The 12941-nt window shown below is 39.4% G+C and overlaps 2 protein-coding genes across 2 annotated transcripts in view; one reads left to right on the top strand and one right to left on the bottom strand.

Moving 5' to 3' along the window:
* The first annotated feature begins 299 nt into the window (after window positions 1-299).
* Window positions 300-7669, top strand: prpf38b (pre-mRNA processing factor 38B). The gene is made up of 6 exons (XM_048163432.1): window positions 300-751; window positions 2025-2093; window positions 2229-2380; window positions 3758-3818; window positions 5133-5374; window positions 6447-7669. The coding sequence occupies exons 1-6, from the start codon at window positions 542-544 to the stop codon at window positions 7198-7200; spliced, it is 1488 nt and encodes a 495-aa protein (XP_048019389.1). The 5' UTR covers window positions 300-541; the 3' UTR covers window positions 7201-7669.
* Window positions 7670-8139: 470 nt separating this feature from the next.
* Window positions 8140-12941, bottom strand: part of fndc7rs1 (fibronectin type III domain containing 7, related sequence 1) — a 45773-nt gene continuing 40971 nt past the window's right edge. Inside the window, exons 42-48 of the mRNA XM_048163755.1 lie at window positions 10982-11031; window positions 10740-10950; window positions 10395-10655; window positions 9518-9808; window positions 9181-9411; window positions 8993-9037; window positions 8140-8585 (exon numbers count right to left, since the gene is read on the bottom strand). Of these exons, the coding sequence (XP_048019712.1) occupies window positions 9015-9037; window positions 9181-9411; window positions 9518-9808; window positions 10395-10655; window positions 10740-10950; window positions 10982-11031 (1067 nt within the window). The 3' untranslated portion in view covers window positions 8140-8585; window positions 8993-9014. The remainder of the gene's footprint in view (window positions 8586-8992; window positions 9038-9180; window positions 9412-9517; window positions 9809-10394; window positions 10656-10739; window positions 10951-10981; window positions 11032-12941) is intronic.

The following is a 12941-nucleotide window of genomic DNA, read 5'->3' as shown; positions in this document are numbered from 1 at the left end:
AATATTTATTATCAGATGGACTCTGCAAGACATCTACAGTTAGGTACAAACCATGTAAACTACGGTGGTTGCTGGAAGATCGTGTTGCCAAGTCTTTTGTAAAACGTCTTCCTGGGAAATGCAGTTAACTTTGTCTTCCCCCTGTGAGAGATCCTTTTTTATTTTCACGTTGTATTACATGCATGTTTAATCAATGGTTTTAAACACATGGAATAAAATATGATTTGTAGTGTACTTCCTTTTGGTGAGGAGTATTTCACTGTGACACACTTGGCAACCCCAATCCTTGCGTCCCTTTCCACCGCCCCTCTTCCGCGCGCCATCTTGTCCCCACAACTCGGCGTAACAGAGCGCTTCGCGTGCGTCTTCCAACATCACAGAGAATAATTGTAAAAAAACTATCTAAAATTCAAATCGAATGAATTAAGAGACGTCGGTCTGCCACTCGTGCGCCTCGTCGGACGAGTTGCCGCTGTATTCGTTAGGGGGAACGGTCATTTTCTTTGGTTTTGTATTTTAATGGCGTTGTGAAGGAACTGCCATGGCGGTTAGTCAGCAGCAACAACAGCAGCAGGCCGTGAGCAAACCTGCCGGCGGGAAACACGGCAACGTTTTGCCGTTATGGGGCAACGAGAAAACCATGAACCTCAACCCGATGATCCTGACGAACGTCCTGTCGTCGCCCTACTTCAAGGTCCAACTGTACGAGCTCAAGACGTACCACGAGGTGGTTGACGAGATCTACTTCAAGGTGGTGAAATAAGCCCGGGCCGATGCGCGTGAAGCCCGCGGTTTTCTTTTTTCTTTTATTCATATCGTTGATGCTTTGAGTATGACTTATTGGTTGTTAATTTTCTTTTAGGCTTAAATATGCTTGAAATACATGACTTTTGCTTTGTTTATTGATATGTGAGCTACAGTAGACCGTGTTAGGCCATGGAGGCTAATATGCTAACTAGTTCAAATGTAGCTACATAAGTGGTTTACTCAAAAATGAATTTTTTGTCATTACACAAATATTCCAAACCCGCATCACTGACTTTCTTTAAGAAGAATACATAAGGTGAATATAGACACATTATTGACCGCTTTAGTCACCGTTTACTTTAGCTGTATGGTAAAGTACGGAGCCCAGATAGTCACCTGTAGGAGAATAAAATCTGTGGCCACAGTTTTGCAATTCGTCCCCTCAGGTTATAACCCGTACTCACAGATTCTTTAATTGTTGCCTCGGTTTATCAAATGGCGCTCATGAATTAATAAACCGTACCCACGCTCAGATTTGTAAACCGTAACTTACCTTCGGTTTTGAAACCCGTAACCACAAATTCATAATCCAAAAGAAGATATTTTGAAGAACATGGGTAACCAAATGATGTACCCCGTTGACTTGCATAGTATTTTTTATTTATTTTTTCTCCATACTGTTGAAGTCAATAGTGCCCATCAACTGTTAGGTTACCCATATTCTTCAAAATATCTTTTGTGTTCAACAGAAGAAAGAAATTCATACAGGTTTGGGACAACTTGAGGGTGAGCAAATGACAGAATTTTCATTTTTGGGTGAACTATCACTTTAAACTTGGGTAGATTCTGATTGGCTGTCAATGTTTTATCTTTCATCAGCTGAGAAGAAAATAGTTATGAAAGTGATTTCAATGATATCGTTCCTCTATCATCCTTGGTATGAACGGCCCTTTATTTTTACTCTTAAAACTATGGTAACTGTATTAGCCAGTACTGTTGCAACAATAAATAAGATGAAAAATATTATAAGAATATTTGAATTTTTCATTAAAACGAATTTATGATTATAAAATATTAGCTATAAGTGAAAGTGTTTGTAAAGGTAATCTGATTAGCTTCACTTTGATTTTGTGTGGTTAGGTTTATGTTGAGACTGCGGTGACTGTTTGGAACAGTGGTGATTTGTTGAGTTGTATAGTTTTTATATAGTTTTATCCAGTTTATTGCCATGTTTGAATACATTTAAATGGTTAATCTAATTTAAATATTTTTCTCAGGTCACCCATGTGGAGCCATGGGAAAAAGGCAGCAGGAAGACTGCGGGGCAGACGGGAATGTGCGGAGGGGTAAGTAGAAGTACGTGCCTAGAGACCTCCTCAACTTCATCCTCCCGTCATCTTCGTCACTTTGATTAAATCAAGGGAGAGATTCACTCAAGCTAAAAATAAATCTAGCTTTAAATTTCATGGTTTGTCCTGCAGGTTCGTGGAGTCGGGACGGGAGGGATCGTGTCCACTGCGTTTTGTTTGCTGTATAAACTATTTACACTGAAACTGACCCGCAAACAAGTGATGGGTCTCATCACTCACACAGATTCGCCCTATATCAGGGCACTGGGCTTCATGTACATCAGGTATGAGTCAGATCCACCTCAGATGTTTAACATTAACTGAGTTACTTTCAGTAATTTATTTTCACTCATTAACACTGGCATGGAGGTTCATATGGGTAAACTTTTTTAAATAATCAAATTCTAGCATTGCCTTTGCTAAGGAATATGTAGAGCAGAAGAACACAAACTTCTGACTCAGAATCTGCTAAGGGGTATTAAATGTAACAAATCATGTAAAAATGTATCTTTTATTGGAAAACTAAACATTTAATCAAACTTTGATAATTGCCTTAATCTTTTAAACAACTGAGAAGATGGTATTAAAACTAAATAAAAAACAAAAAAAACATCAAGTTTATAATATATATTACATCAGCATTTGAGTCAAATTGGACGACTACAGGGACTCATCTCAAGATCACTCATTTAACAGTTCATCTATTGCCATAATTGTGGAGGGAAAAAAAAAATCAGTCAAGAATAGAAACTTATTGAATATTTACTTTAGCATGCAGTGTGAAGTATTTCACTCAGTTCTCTGATCATGATTGAATTTCAGCGAGTGTGGAACAAATTTATACTCGCATGCGTTATGTATTATGCACGTTATCATCTCTGACAAATGGCATCTTTCACCATCTTTTCGGAAAGCGCATTTAAAACATCTGGTAGTGTGAGTTTTCCAGAAAATGCGTGTACTCGCTGGTCCTCTGCTTCTCGTAAATACTAACGTGTATTGTGCACGTTATTTTTTGACAGACATCGATGTTGTGATATTCAAATGATGTGGATTTGAAAACAGATGGGATCGGAAGGTAATAATTATTTATTTCTTAGCTGGCAAGTATTCAGTGAAGTGATTGATGCCCATGAGTGTGTGATGTCGAAGTTTTTAGTTGTAATATTCCAACCAGCCAGCCTAAGTTTTTGACAGACATGATAACGTGCATAAGTGGTGAACTTTGTTTGATATTTAGGTAATTATAAAACATGCTGGAGACATTTGAAATGCCTTTTGGGTAGTTCAGGTTTATTTTGTGGCTTAAATAAATCACGTTACTCAGAGACTGACATGTTTGGCTTGTCAAAATTTTACATTAATTTGTCGCAAATTTATTGACTTTTACTAGGAAAGGAGTAGTTTTGATGCGCAAGTTGTTTTTGTCTCTTAACAAAAATCGTTTATTTAAACCCATGAAATTGCAGATACTGTTGTAAATAATGGTAAAAAAAAAAAATAATCCCTTTTTAATACTGTTGTTACATTATTACCCCTTAGCAGATTTTGACTCCTATATGAGATGTTTTAGGTCATGGTACATTGTTAGTTTGGATGGTTATTTTTTGATTTGACCATCCCAATGAATATACACTTATCATGTCATATGTGTATTATAGGTATACTCAACCTCCTCCTGACTTGATTGACTGGTATGATGAGTTCCTTGACGACGAGGAGGTATGTCACCACGGGTAATGCCTTAATCTCTCTTATTCTAATGTACATGGCTGTAATCAGAAAACTTTAGGCCAAATGCTGATTGTGATGCACATTGCTGTCCTTCAACCTTTTGACCTCATTTGGCTTAATGTTCCCTATAAGATACACAGTTGCAGCTGCAGTTGTATTTGTGGTGGCAGCAGCACAAATCACAAACAAACTCTGGCCCTTTGAGCTAGATGTGAAGGTGGTTCCTCTGTGATTATATGTGAATTCAGTGATTGGTTGCAATATTCACATAATGGCAGTATGTCTCGATGATTCATAGGGACATTTTAATTAGACATTTTTTTTTATTTATTTTATAGAGATTGTAAATCTCATATCCATTAATGGGTGCTGGTTCATCTCTTATGCACCTGCACACACACTCTCACCTGTTAAAGTAATATTATCTATTTTAAAAAATAGCCTACAAGGAGATCTTATTCGCATTGAGCAGACATTGCTGCCAACATGATGGTGGTTATGTGTGTCTCTGGCTGACTGCCCTGTTCTCTCTCCCAGATGGCCCTTGTGATGCGGGTGGATTGGATATAGGGTGTGCTCCACACTCTTGGCTGGCGTTCGTGAGTGCAGTTAGAAAAGCTCACCTACCCACTCCACCCCTTCACACTCACCGGTGCATCATAAATGTCAGCTGACCTGCGACCTCCTCAGCATCGCACCTATTTTGAGTCAGTGCATAGTAAGAGACATTGTGGAAGCTAATTATTATGCAGTTGTTTGAACTATTGAAGTATTAATATAATAAACTATATTTTCTTTAAAAAAAAAAAAAAAAGAAATGTAATTAGTCCCTGTCAATTCTAAATGGTACCGCTTATAATAAAGGTGCAATAAAATTCCATTATGAAATAATCCATTTGCCATTTAAAATTGACTTCAGACTAGCAGGCTAGAAAATGCCTTTTTATTCTATATAAACAGGATTGGCCATTACATGACCAGATTTATCTACTAGTAAATAAGTTATTTATACTGTGGCATTATCTATGCTGTTTATTTGCTATTATAAAGTCCAAAATATCAGTCAGTGAAACAACAAATAAAATTGGTGCACCTTTTAAATACTGAATATTAAGTCAGCTGAGAGCAGAGGTGAAGACTCAGTATTTGGTCATCACAAATAAAGCATTTTATACAGGACAGTTTACAGTGTAATGGCTTTAGGGGTCTAATCATTAGTGTTGTTACCAGAGGCCATGCGAAAAGTGCATGTCTAAGTGTGTTTGGGGTGTTAATAGTTTTTCTCTTGTCACTTGTGATCAGGAGTTGGACGTGAAGGCTGGAGGAGGATGTGTAATGACTGTTGGAGAGATGCTCCGCTCCTTCTTGACCAAGCTGGAATGGTTCTCAACATTGTTCCCACGAATACCTGTTCCTGTGCAGAAGGCAATCGACCAGCACATGAAGAGCCGACCACGTAAACCCCCGCAAAGAGATGAGCAGGAGGAGGAGGAGGCGGCAACGGCAACCGATTCAACAAGGCATGGAGATAGGCGCCGTTCCAGGTACAGCCGTTGTGTGTGGGTGGGCTGAGATTATTTGGCTAACCAGATCAGCCACGATCAGTGTTTGATCTAAGGATGCAAGATTTGTCTAATTTTTTTCTAATTTTTGATCGCCAACCGTTTTTAATAGTTTAAAGTTTTGAGACACGCCTTGGCAGAGAATAAATGTGTTTGTAAAGGGCAATTTGTCCCAGTGATACCAGTAATTTTGGCGCAGATGCGTAAAGCTACTTTTTACCACTGAAGCTTTTTATTTTTTGTTGTGTTCAATAGAAATATTAGACAGTTATGACTAGTCTTCAATCTCATTTGAGTTGACATCATTTTAAACATTAGCCCAAAATTTTGTTCACCCTTTAGTAGGGCTGGGCGATAAAACGATAATGATCTTCGCAATCATCGCAAAATAATTTTCCTTGATAAAACCATAAGAGTTCGATATACCGTTTATGCTTTTAAAGCGGAATGAAACAGTGCTACTCATTTGAACCTTGAGAAATGCTAGAATTCAGCGAAGAACACAAATGTCCTAGTGATTTTAAAGTTTAAAGCCAGATGTAATGGCGCTGACAAACAGGAGAAATGCTGAGCAACACGACTTGAAACAATATAAACTGTTAGCACATGCAGAAACTATTTTAATATAAGAAAGATTTTGTTCTTTTAAGATGTATATTTTCAAATATGTGAAGTGTTTGTCATGTTCTGACGATAAAGAGTAGTTTAAAACCACATTTAACAGTCTGGTTTCTACAGCTTTCACATGGGAGCAAAAATCTTCCTTTAAACTTGAAAGAAATAAAGATTTGACATTTGTGATAATTATCGATATCGACTGATATAACATTTTATCAATTTTTGCCATATCCCCCAGCCCTACTCTTTATACATGCATAAATTCATTTCTGCTATGAGTTACACTTGGCTACAGCAGATTGTGTCTTTCATATCTTGTAATGTTATAATGTAAGAAATATTATTGCCATTTCAAAATTACCCCACTCTCTCCTATTAGACAAGGTATCTTGTGCATTTTCTGTGATCGATGATTTGTGTTTTTGTGTGTGTTCAGGACACCTAAGAGAAGTCCGAGTCCCAGGAGATCCCAAAATCGTTCCCGGAGTCGCAGCCATCACAAAGAAAGACATGGCGCAAGCTTCGACCGTGAATTGGAGAGAGAACGAGATCGTCAGCGCAAAGAAAGGGAGGGAAAGGACCGGGATAGAGACAGGGACCGAGAGAGAGACAGGGAGAGAGACCGAGATAGACGACGTTCCAGAACACCAGACCGAACCACAGAACGTCGACGCAGCCGTAGCAGGGAACGACGCCGGAGTCACAGTGCCAGCCGGGAGAAGCGGAATGAGAGGAAAGAACGAGATAAAGAGAGGGAGGCAGAGAGCGAGAGAGAGCGTAGCCGCAGGAAAGACAGAGATCATCATAAAGATCGGGAGAGGTCAAAAGACAAGAGAAGTAAGGGAGAGGGAGAAGAGAGGAGGCACAAAGAAGATAAGGAGGATAGAAAGCACAGGGAGGAAAAGAGGAGTAAGCGCTCAAGGAGCAGAAGCAGAGACAGGAAACACAAAACCGAGCGATCTAGCAAGAAACGCTCTCGCTCAGGCAGCAGGAGCAGGCAGGAAGCCGGGGAGGAGAAGAACAGGAAGCGGGAACGCAGCCATAGTAAGGAACGGTCACACAAGCGCAGTCGCAGCAAAGAGCGTACACACCGTAGAGAATCCAGCAATGGACGAGAACATGTAAAACAAGATCGCCACAGTCCCGAACCAGGTGAAAGAACAAACAATGTTCGAGCGGAGTCTCCCTGATCCAAATCTATCTGTTCTCTCTCAGATTTCCTCTGCACCTTTATTCCGGTCCCTCTCTTATTACTTCATGTCCTTATCTATAATCCTCTTGTGCGCCACTTGTGTTGAAGTAAACAAATGGAAAAGCCTGGATTTTTTTGTAATCTTTTTTTTTTTTTTTTTTGCACTATTGTCCACCATTTGTATAGATATTAAAAATGCCATTTCCTCTCAGTTGCCCATGACTGATGTTCGGACTGAAAATGGCATTTTAAAATCCTTTTTTAAATCCATTTTTTCCCCCAATTTGTTTTCAAGATTCTCACAAATGGCTTTGTACATAGAGCTCAGAGAATGTTTTAAATTTCAACTGAGTGACCACAGAGTTGAGTTTGTGCACAGGCTGCTGAAAGCTGTGCTGACATTATGCTGTTTAATTCATTGCTCTGTTGCATCTTGTTTTCTAATAAAATTCTTGTATTGAACAGAATTGCTCAGTTGTGTATTTGTGTAATTGTTTAGCAAACAAATCTATGTAAGTAAAAATGTCTTTCACTTTCTTTATAGAGAGTTTGATAGTTTGCGCTAATGTGTAAACCTTTCAAGGCAAACCCTCTGTGAGCTTTCGGGTTGTTAAATTAAGACCTGCTTCTGCTGTGTGATTTCAACTTTATTTTTAAAAGTGATTGTTGATTTCCATGTGCAGTACAGTCCTACCTATAATGAGATCTGAGAAGTTGGTATTACTGTGAAAGTGAAAAAATCAGTAGTTGTACTAGATACCTATTCCTATGAATCTCAATACATGTACATGTATTAATAGTCAGTAGTTTTAAATTAACCATTATTTCTGATTCCGTTATGTCACTTACATTGGTTAATGGGATAAATAGTTCATTCAGATGTTTAATACAGTAGTTTGCCATGCTTTTTTGTTCGGAATAGGTCACTGTTGTGTCCTTGTCAGTTCATTGTAAGAACATATTTTATTGGAACAGCAGGTGTTTTGTGTATGGTTAATTTATTTTACATGTCATAATTTATAAGACTGATCACATGGAGAAATGCTCTTTGTATTTAATAACTACTCATTTACAAAACATAGGGATATATTTATAGACTTTTTTTTTTAAATATTTGACATTGCATAAAAGTAAATCCTTAAGCCAGAAAACAAAAAAAAACAGATTTTGGAAAACATTTTAAAAGAAATAATGTTTATCTCTTCCCCAGTCAATCTATTCCACCCATAAATATTGTGGAAAAAAATGAACCTTGAACCGGAATATATGTAACATGCAAAAGTGAAGTATCACAGAGTTTCAAGAATTCTTAGGTAAGTACAGGAATTCCCAAAGGCAAGAGTTTGAGTGCGACGAGATGCATTCACTCAGGGTTGGGCAGGCCTGGTGTGGAGAGAATTGAGGGTTAATACTAGAAGGCTTTTTAAGTCATTTAAAATTTCTTAAAATCTTAAGCAAAGAAGCTGTTGTGGATGAATCTTTAAATGCAAACAGTTCTCATATAATCACTTAACTGCATGTGACAGGAGGCTGTGAGGTATAGAAGTACAGAATTTTACTTTTTTATATATGTATAGTGTCCACTGGAAGAGATGTTCCATGTTTTATCAACTTGATCAACACCAAAGTAGTACACCAAACTGTACTTATCCCCTCATGGCCTCATTTTCTTTTGTGTTATGTTCAATATGCCATTTACCCTAACTAAGGCCTATTACTCCATTTTGAGAAATAAGAAAAGTTTCATAAATTGTTCTTAAATTTTCTGCTGTTTATGAGCATCAACTCACCTTTCTGATTTCGAGCCAGGTCTCACCTCCTGCCAACGGTTGTCACTGCCAATGGATGGACATGGTCAAAGGTTACAAGACTTTTCACTAAAGCAAAATAAATTTTGACAACCCAATGTTTCTACTTTTCTGATGCTTCATTACTTGTTTGCTTTTTCTGTGAGACTTATCTAAAATCCCCTTCTTACCTAAAACAGACACTGAGTCTTCACTCTCTCCGGCAGCATTGTGGGCTGTTACGACAATGTGACCGCTGCTGAAATTGGTGATGGAGCAGAGAAGCTGTGAGGTCTTGCAGAGTGTTGTTCTACTAGAGGAAGTGACCCCATACACGGTGTAGTTCGTAGCAAATACAGACTCATTCCATGCCACTTCCGCCGATGATGCAGAGAATGTCACGTTTAGAGGGGCACAAGGTACTGGGGGAGAGAAACAAATGAACAGATGAGTTTTGCACTTAAAGCATCTTCATTTCCCATGTAAGTAGGTAAGAAGGTAGTGCTATGATGACTGAACATTGTGCACCTGTGATTCCAGTGACAGCAGCAGACTCGACACTTGAGGCGGCAGAGTTCCTCGCCCTGATGGTTGCGCTGTAGGATGAGCCACAAGGGAGGGGTATCTCGAAGAACGTGCGACTTGTCCAATAGGAGGCGAGGTCAAAGAGTGCCTGGCTGTTGCCCTGAATGTTGCCCTTGAGTCCCAGTAGATATTCAGAATTGGGACAACTCACAGTAGACCAGGATGCCCTCAAGATCTGAGTGTCATTCACTACCGTACGAGGGACAACCCTCAACCCAGCTGGAGGACAGGGAGCTGAGGGAAAGAGATGGACAACAAGACTTAAAACCTGTTTTTCCAATGGGGATCCAAAAGAAATGGAAGCAAAATGTTAGTATCTGCTTTCACAATGGATTTGCCTGCACTATATACTCCATGATTTGGTTCACTTGTTAGGCTTTCACATTTGGTCTGAACCCAAATTTAACGTTACAGTAAGTTGCTGCTAACCATTCTAGGTAACGAAAGGAGAGAGTGACGAAATGTTGTTTTGCCGCTCTGTTTGTAGATCCTTGAATATCTTGAATATCCGTCATCAGAAGCAATTCACATCTGCAAATTTGGCTAAATTGCTTTCATAATAATTAACAACTCTACTAGAGTGGACTTGAACTGTACCCCAGACCTCCATTTTCAAGCAAATTCAGGTGTAGTTCTTTTGGTGGACATGCAAGTACAGAAAACATTCCAACCAAAACAACCGAACGTTGATGTCACACAGATTCAAGTCTACTCTAAAAGCACTAGTATGAAACACCCTTAGGGTACATCTCGAATACTAGCAGATCAATTCAAAGAAAGCAGGTGATTGTGAAGTGAGAATGACTGATGATTGTTGTACCTGCTCCCTCAATTAGAGGTTCGCTCAAGGAACTGTTGCAGGTGCCATCCGTTGCCTGCACTGTGAAATTGTACACAGTCCCACACACTAAGCCCACCAGAGTACAGGAAGGCTCTGTGTTCTGGCAATAGACCGTTGTGCCGTTTTCTGACTGAGCAATTCCCACGTAGGCCACTGCCCCTGTACTCCCCAGCCATGACAAGGAAGCACTACTGTTCCCGCATTGAATGTTTGCAGTTACATTGGCTGGCTTACATGGCGCTGCAAAATAAAGACATTGCAATGAAAGTTTATACATTGTAAAAATCTTGGTCACAGAATTTAAAGAAGTTTTGTCACTCTTACCTGTTTTGAAAGTGACATTAGTACTAGGCAGACTGGTACAGTTCTCATTACTTGCTAAAACGGACACATTGTAGGTGTTGCTGCAGTGCAGATCAGTTAGTGTGCAGTTGTTGTACGAGGTATTGCATGTCTTTAAGTCTCCATCTCTGCTGACTGCAGAAAGCAGGTATGACTGCGCCACATATGATGGGTCCCATGACACAAACACAGCCTTTGAGGCCGGTTGATCTGTGTGCAGTTACAACTTCTAGTTTTGATGTAAAGGCCTGTACTTGTGAGGGTTGACAGGGTGCTGTAATTTTTTGTGAATCAACAACAAGACACAATTATGAATGGAACGAAATTTAGATATTTCAAACTTTTTTAACAAATAAAAAACTGAAAAATTGGGCGTGAAATAGCAAACTCTCTCCAGAAGTTCAGGATCTCTGAATGATCCAAATAAACTAATGATGATAAATAGAATCCACCTGTGTGTAATCAAGTCTCCGTATAAATGCACCTGCACTGTGATAGTCTCAGAGGTCCGTTTAAAGCGCAGAGAGCATCATGAAGAACAAGGAACACACCAGGCAGGTCCGAGATACTGTTGTGGAGAAGTTTAAAGCCGGATTTGGATACAAAAGATTTCCCAAGCTTTAAACATCCCAAGGAGCACTGTGCAAGCGATAATATTGAAATGGAAGGAGTATCAGACCACTGCAAATCTACCAAGACCTGGCCGTCCTCTAAACTTTCAGCTCATACAAGGAGAAGACTGATCAGAGATGCAGCCAAGAGGCCTTCATGATCACTCTGGATGAACTGCAGAGATCTACAGCTGAGGTGGGAGACTCTGTACATAGGACAACAATCAGTCGTATACTGCACAAATCTGGCCTTTATGGAAGAGTGGCAAGAAGAAAGCCCTTAAAGATATCCATAAAAAGTGTCGTTTAAAGTTTGCCACAAGCCACCTGGGAGACACACCAAACATGTGGAAGAAGGTGCTCTGGTCAGATGAAACCAAAATTGAACTTTTTGGCAACAATGCAAAACGTTATGTTTGGCGTAAAAGCAACACAGCTCATCACCCTGAACACACCATCCCCACTGTCAAACATGGTGGTTGCAGCATCATGGTTTGGGCCTGCTTTTCTTCAGCAGGGACAGGAAAGATGGTTAAAATTGATGGGAAGATGGATGGAGACAAATACAGGACCATTCTGGAAGAAAACCTTGGAGTGCAAAAGACCTGAGACTGGGACGGAGATTTGTCTTCCAACAGACAAGATCCAAAACTAAAGCAAAACTCTATGGTTCAAAAATAAACAAAGGTAGAATGGCCAAGTCAAAGTCCAGACCTGAATCCTGGAACTGTGGAAAGAACTGAAAACTGCTTTCACAAACGCTCTCCATCCAACCTCACTGAGCCGAGCTGTTTTGATGGGCAAAAATTTCAGCCTCCGGTTGCACCATCTGTCGCAGCAAAAGGTGCAAGTTACAAGGGGGCTTAGCCTAGTAAAAAAGTTTGAAATATCCAATACATTTTGTTCCACTTATGATTGTGTCCCACTTGTTGTTGATTCTTCACAAAAAATTACAGTTTTTACTTTATGTTTGAAGTCTGAAATGTGGCAAAAGGTCGCAAAGTTCAAGGGGGCCGAATACTTTCGCAAGGCACTGTATTTTTGCGTTGCACCATTAAACTTAATTGAAGTGTAACTCTAAACTAAATATTTACGGATGCCTCCTATCAGGAGTAACAGTTGGAATAAAATAGCAGGCTGACTGAACTGCATCAATAAGCTCTTGTTTTATCTGAGAGACTGAATGAGGGATAAACTAACATTCAGAGGCATTAAAACAATTTTTGTTAACATATTTGAAGGCTACGGAGGCCCGCACATGACATGCAAGAAAAAAAATTGTGCATGATTTACTAATTTGTTCCCTTGATTTACGATTTAGCCTACTATTTTTTTCCTGCATGTCATGTCCGGGGCTCCGTAGAAGGCTGCTATTGGATCGTTGAAGGTAAACGTCATATTATGTGACTATGCATTACTTTACGGAGAGCTTACGACCTACTAGCCAAGTTCTTCCTTAAGAACAAATGGTGCAAAAGAATAAAGTACAAAGTTAGTTACAAACTATCTAGTAGTAACTAACGCTCTAGTGTGGACTTTGTTCAAATTTAAGTAAGAACTTACGAGTGGCTGG

This window comes from Megalobrama amblycephala, linkage group LG17 (assembly GCF_018812025.1).
Source record: "Megalobrama amblycephala isolate DHTTF-2021 linkage group LG17, ASM1881202v1, whole genome shotgun sequence".
NCBI classification, from domain to species: domain Eukaryota; kingdom Metazoa; phylum Chordata; class Actinopteri; order Cypriniformes; family Xenocyprididae; genus Megalobrama; species Megalobrama amblycephala.
The sequence above is the reverse complement of the archived record's forward strand: the minus strand, read 5'-3'. Positions and strand labels throughout refer to the sequence as shown.